Genomic DNA, 5000 nt, shown 5'->3' on the forward strand with positions numbered 1-5000 from the left:
TAATATACGAAGACAACCAAATCCCCACAATCCAAAAATACCACACAGATTATAAGAGAAAGAAAGAGAGAGAGAGAAAAAGGAAAAGAAAGAAAAAAAGAAAGAAAAATCCCAACCCACATAACCTCAGAAACACGTAAACGTTTAAGGAACGAAACAATAAGAAAACAAATAAAACGAAAAAAGATACAGAAAGGAAATACTGGCGCAAGGACTTCGAAACCCGCATAAAACGAGAGGGGGGGGGGGGGGGGGGATGGAGTGTCCGAAACGTTTTCGAATATTAAAGCAACAGTGCAGATACATATACCGGGCATTCAATTCGTTCTGGCCATCGGATAAGCCCCGTGTTCGATATGCCAACAAGAACACTCGTCCACAAGCGAAAAATGATCAGATGTGAGGCCTCTACACTCTCTCTCTCTCTTTCTCCCCTCTGCCTCCTATCATTTTTTCCCGTTTTCCCCTTTTTCACTCGTGTAAAGTCCATGGATCTGGAAATTTGAAATGGAATAGATTGATGAATCGGCGGTATGGTTAAGTGGTTTGGTTGTTAGTTTCGCGGTGGTTAGTTTAACAATTCGGTGGTTTGGTGGTAAGTTTGTCGTAAGTCACGTGGATATAAATACAGATAGACGGGTAGTAGATAATGTATATATATTGTTGCAGGGATAAGAAAAAAAAAAAAAAAAAATACAAGGAAGAGATGGCAGTTGAGAGAGAACAAGAAAAACTTAAAGAGACAGGAAAAGTGACAGAGATGAAGAGAAGAATGGAGAGGATGATGAAGAATATACATACGTACATGTGTGTGTATATGTGTATATATATATAAATACATATATATATATATATATATATATATATATATATAGAGAGAGAGAGAGAGAGAGAGTTTAATACAAAAACATATGGACAATCATACCAAGGAAGTATCAGACAGACAGACAGATGAACAGGCAGACAAACGCCTAGCCTGAGAGCCGGAGAACCAGTGACAGGCAGAGAAAGAGAGCGAGATCACTTGCTGTGAATAAGCCCGAGATCCATTAATCAGAATAATGACACTGGACGCGCTTCCACCGGAACTGAGTACCGAGGGTCGCCTGCTCACCCACGGGATAACTCGTTCTCACGCTTTCATATGTAAATTGACGTCTACAGAAATGGGCGGCGCGAGGGAGAGTGACGACAGGGTTTAAAGAGTGTCGGCCTTACCACCATTTTTTTAAAACTTTTTTTGTTTTTGAAATTCATGAGGGAAGGGCTGCGGACGTCATGGGAACAAGAGGAATAGGGAGTGTGGATATAAAAGTTTAAAATGATTCTTGTGTGATGGTGAAGATAATGTCAGAAGGTTATAAGTTCTCGATGGTTGAGAGAGAAAAGGAAATTATTTTTTATTTTATGAGAAAAAGACGGGTACTACAGCTTTAAAACCGTGATTAAAAAAATATTTTTTTTTTTTACTTATTTGTAATCACGGTCCCTATTAAGTTAAAGATTTCATCACATTGTAAACATTACAAAGGGAAATAAATTGCAAATATTTTGATTTTGAAATATTAAAGACCGTTTTCTAGTCTTCCTCCCGCCATTTTATAACAACCCTCCCTATGGCGTTCGCAAAAAAACAAGCCTATATACCCGCCCACAAAATATTTATCCCCAGCTCACACACACAGTACAGAACGCAGCAACATCGGGCGTGCAACATCTGTCGTGTTCTCGGCGGCCCCCCCCCTCCTCCGCTCCCTTCCCCTTCCCCCTCTCCCAATCAACACGTTGCAATACCCCGAAATCTGTCTTCCGAAGCATCGCTGAGTGAGATCATCAAATTTGACAGCTCTATATTTGACTGACGAGGACCGCGTGTTGGACAAGGTACCGACACGCTAACGGATGGGATCGAAACAGAAAACGGACAGTAATAGAAAATGGGTTTATGTTATTCTTTATTCATAAAAAATCAAATATTTCTGTCTTTTATTATTTCTGTGTCTGTGTTTTTTATTTTTTTTATTTGAGAAGTGGATGGTGGAAATAATTCCGAAAGATGAGTTCTCGAAAGATCGTTCCCTGAAGGCAAATTAACTAACGAAAATAAAATGCGATTGAAAAATAACCAGGAAAAAAAGGAAATTGGTTTGTTGATTTCTTGTTTAGAACGCTAACTTACGAAACTATATGACACTATGGCCAGGTCCAATCGACAATTTATTGTATAAGTCATATGAATATATATATTATTATTATTATTATTTTTTTTTTTTTTTTAATTTTTTTTTTTTTTTTTTAAGGCAGGGAGATGGGGTGGGTTTGAATTTTTTCCCGTCCTTTCAGATATGATAAATAGACATTTTCAATACAGAGTGCAGTAAAATATTTACTCTTTTTAACAAAAAACCTTTTCAGTAGTCAGTACTATAACCTCAGTAACCCATTTCAAAAACATTATGTAAATCTCGTTTTTAATGTTATTAATGGGTTTCAAAACGAGATTTCCCAATAGAAATCAACTCCGCCGGAAACACAAAAATACAAACTTTAATTGAGCCTATGACGTCATTTTAATTTTAGCTTAAATCTTTTTTTTTTCCCATCCCCCCTTTCTAAAATTTGATCCGATTAATAAAAACGAATTAACGGGCGCATCCGGTATGAAATAATTCGAAACCCTAAGTTTTACTCGATTCGATTCAAGCGAACTGTAAATGCTATTGGTTTTGGGTTTATTAAGAATATTTTCCTCCTTTTTTAATGATGGATAGGAATTGATATTGCTAGTGAGATATTGCATTCTAGTTAACTTTTACAATCAAATAAAAAAGTTTTTCGTACTTTTTTATTTGGATATGCACACGCATTTGAACACACACACACACACACACACACACACACACACACACACACACACACACACACACAATCACACAGTGATGAAAATGATAATAATAATAATGGTAATAATGATAATAATGATAATAACGAAATTATTAATAATGATGATAATAACGAAATTATTGATAATAATGATAATAACGAAATTATTAATAATAATGATAATAACGAAATTATTAATAATAATGATAATGATGGTAATCATAATGATGATGATTATAATGATGATAATGGTAACGAAAATAGCGATAATGATAATAGTACAAAAACCACAATAACAATAATAATGATAATAATGATGGCTGAAATGATAATGATGGTGACAGTTACAATAGCAATGTGGTAAGATAATACAAATAAAAGCAATAGCATAATAAAAATCATCAATACCAGGAAGCGTAATGGAAATCATCAATATCAGCAAGCATAATGAAAATTACTGTATAATGATAACGGTAATATCAACGATAGTAAGAACGAAAGCACATCGATAACAACAATGATAACCAAAAAAACACCAGAAGACTACAGTATACAAGAGAAACTACACTGTATTCTTAAACCTTCTTTCTTGTATCTCACGTGGGGATTTCGTTGCTGATAATCAAAAGCCTCGTTTCTTTGTCAATATTTTGTTGTTATTTCTAATGAGATTCGGGATTATGATATGGAGGGTTGATAATGAAGGTTACTTTTTGGTATGTTTTTAAAAATCATCTTTCATGTATTTTGTCTGGGTTTTTTTTCTGGTTAATATTCTGTTGGTTATACCATGTGTGTGTGTGTGTGTGTGTGTGTGTGTGTGTGTGTGTGTGTGTGTGTGTGTGTGTGTGTGTTGTGTGTGTGTGTTGTGTGTGTTGTGTGTGTGTGTGTGTTGTGTGTGTGTGTGTGTGTGTGTGTGTGGGCGTGTGTGTGTGTGTGTGTGTGTGTGTGTGTGTGTGTTGTGTGTGTGTGTGTGTGTGTGTGTGTGGGCGTGTGTGTGTGTGTGTGTGTGTGTGTGTGTGTAGACTGACAGGTACAAACCCTCTTTTATTTCTGAACTTTGACCTTTTTCTAAATTACTCATGTGTTTTCAGATATATTTTGATCAAAGAAAAGCACTTTTTGTAGATTTTTATACCGTATGTGCATGTAATTACGTATACAAATATCTGTTGAAAAAAATATATATATGCCAGACTTTGTCCGAACAAACATTTTTGACAAAAGGCAAATCATTTACTGAATGGTTCATTATAACTAACCATGCCATCAAATATTATACCGAATATGTATGTACATTATCAAACATAAATAACAATAATCCCTGTATTTTTAAACATTTAATAGGTACTGTTATTTCATCAGTTAAAAAAAAATCTGCTACTTTGCGTCAATCATTATTTCATCATGTCATGCTAATGCTCATCAGCATATATAATTTGAACGTTTTCTGTGCAATGAAGCATTTCGCGAATTTTATTTAAAAAAACGCAATCAGAATTTACGCGCCAAATGTAGAACGGGAAACATATTATCATAACAAAGGGGGGAGGGGGAGGGTGAAAAAAAAAGAATTCTCAGCAGGTTGTAAATGAATGTTTAATCTTGTGAATTGTGAATTAATGTGAAATGAAAAACAATCAGGTATAGGGATTTAATTTTGCGAATGTATATGGGGAAAGAATTAAGAGAAAGATGTGTGATGTATTTAAATTTACTTTAGAGAGAGAGAGAGAGAGACAGAGAAACAGAGAGAGAGAAAGAGAGAGAGAGACAGAGAGACAGAGCGAGAGAGAGAGAGAGATAGAGAGGGAGAAAGAGAGAAAGAGAGAGAAAAAGAGAGAAAGAGAGTTAGACAGAAAGAGAACGAATGAAAGAAAAGACATGAAAATAAAGAGATAGGCGAAGCCACTCACTCAACAACTTCTGCTATCTAACCCCCCCCCCCCTTCCCCCCCAGGTGGCTTGTTCGACCTGTCCGACGAGCGTCAGGAGGTCGCTTTTCGTTACGCCGTCGACGCCATAAACAGTGACCGGAAGCTCCTTGCGCATGCGCGGCTCTCGGCGCAGATCGAGAAGATTCCGCCGAGCGATTCCTTCAGAGGATCAAGAAAAGG

At 36.2% G+C, this 5000-nt stretch overlaps 1 protein-coding gene across 14 annotated transcripts in view; it reads left to right on the forward strand.

Moving 5' to 3' along the window:
• Window positions 1-5000, forward strand: part of LOC125025705 (glutamate receptor ionotropic, kainate 2-like) — a 133255-nt gene that overhangs the window by 67243 nt on the left and 61012 nt on the right. For all 14 annotated transcript variants that reach the window (XM_047613829.1, XM_047613828.1, XM_047613839.1 and 11 more), the window contains exon 3: window positions 4844-4999. In XM_047613829.1, the coding sequence (XP_047469785.1) occupies window positions 4844-4999 (156 nt within the window). The remainder of the gene's footprint in view (window positions 1-4843; window position 5000) is intronic.

This window comes from Penaeus chinensis, chromosome 5 (assembly GCF_019202785.1).
Source record: "Penaeus chinensis breed Huanghai No. 1 chromosome 5, ASM1920278v2, whole genome shotgun sequence".
NCBI classification, from domain to species: Eukaryota; Metazoa; Arthropoda; class Malacostraca; order Decapoda; family Penaeidae; genus Penaeus; species Penaeus chinensis.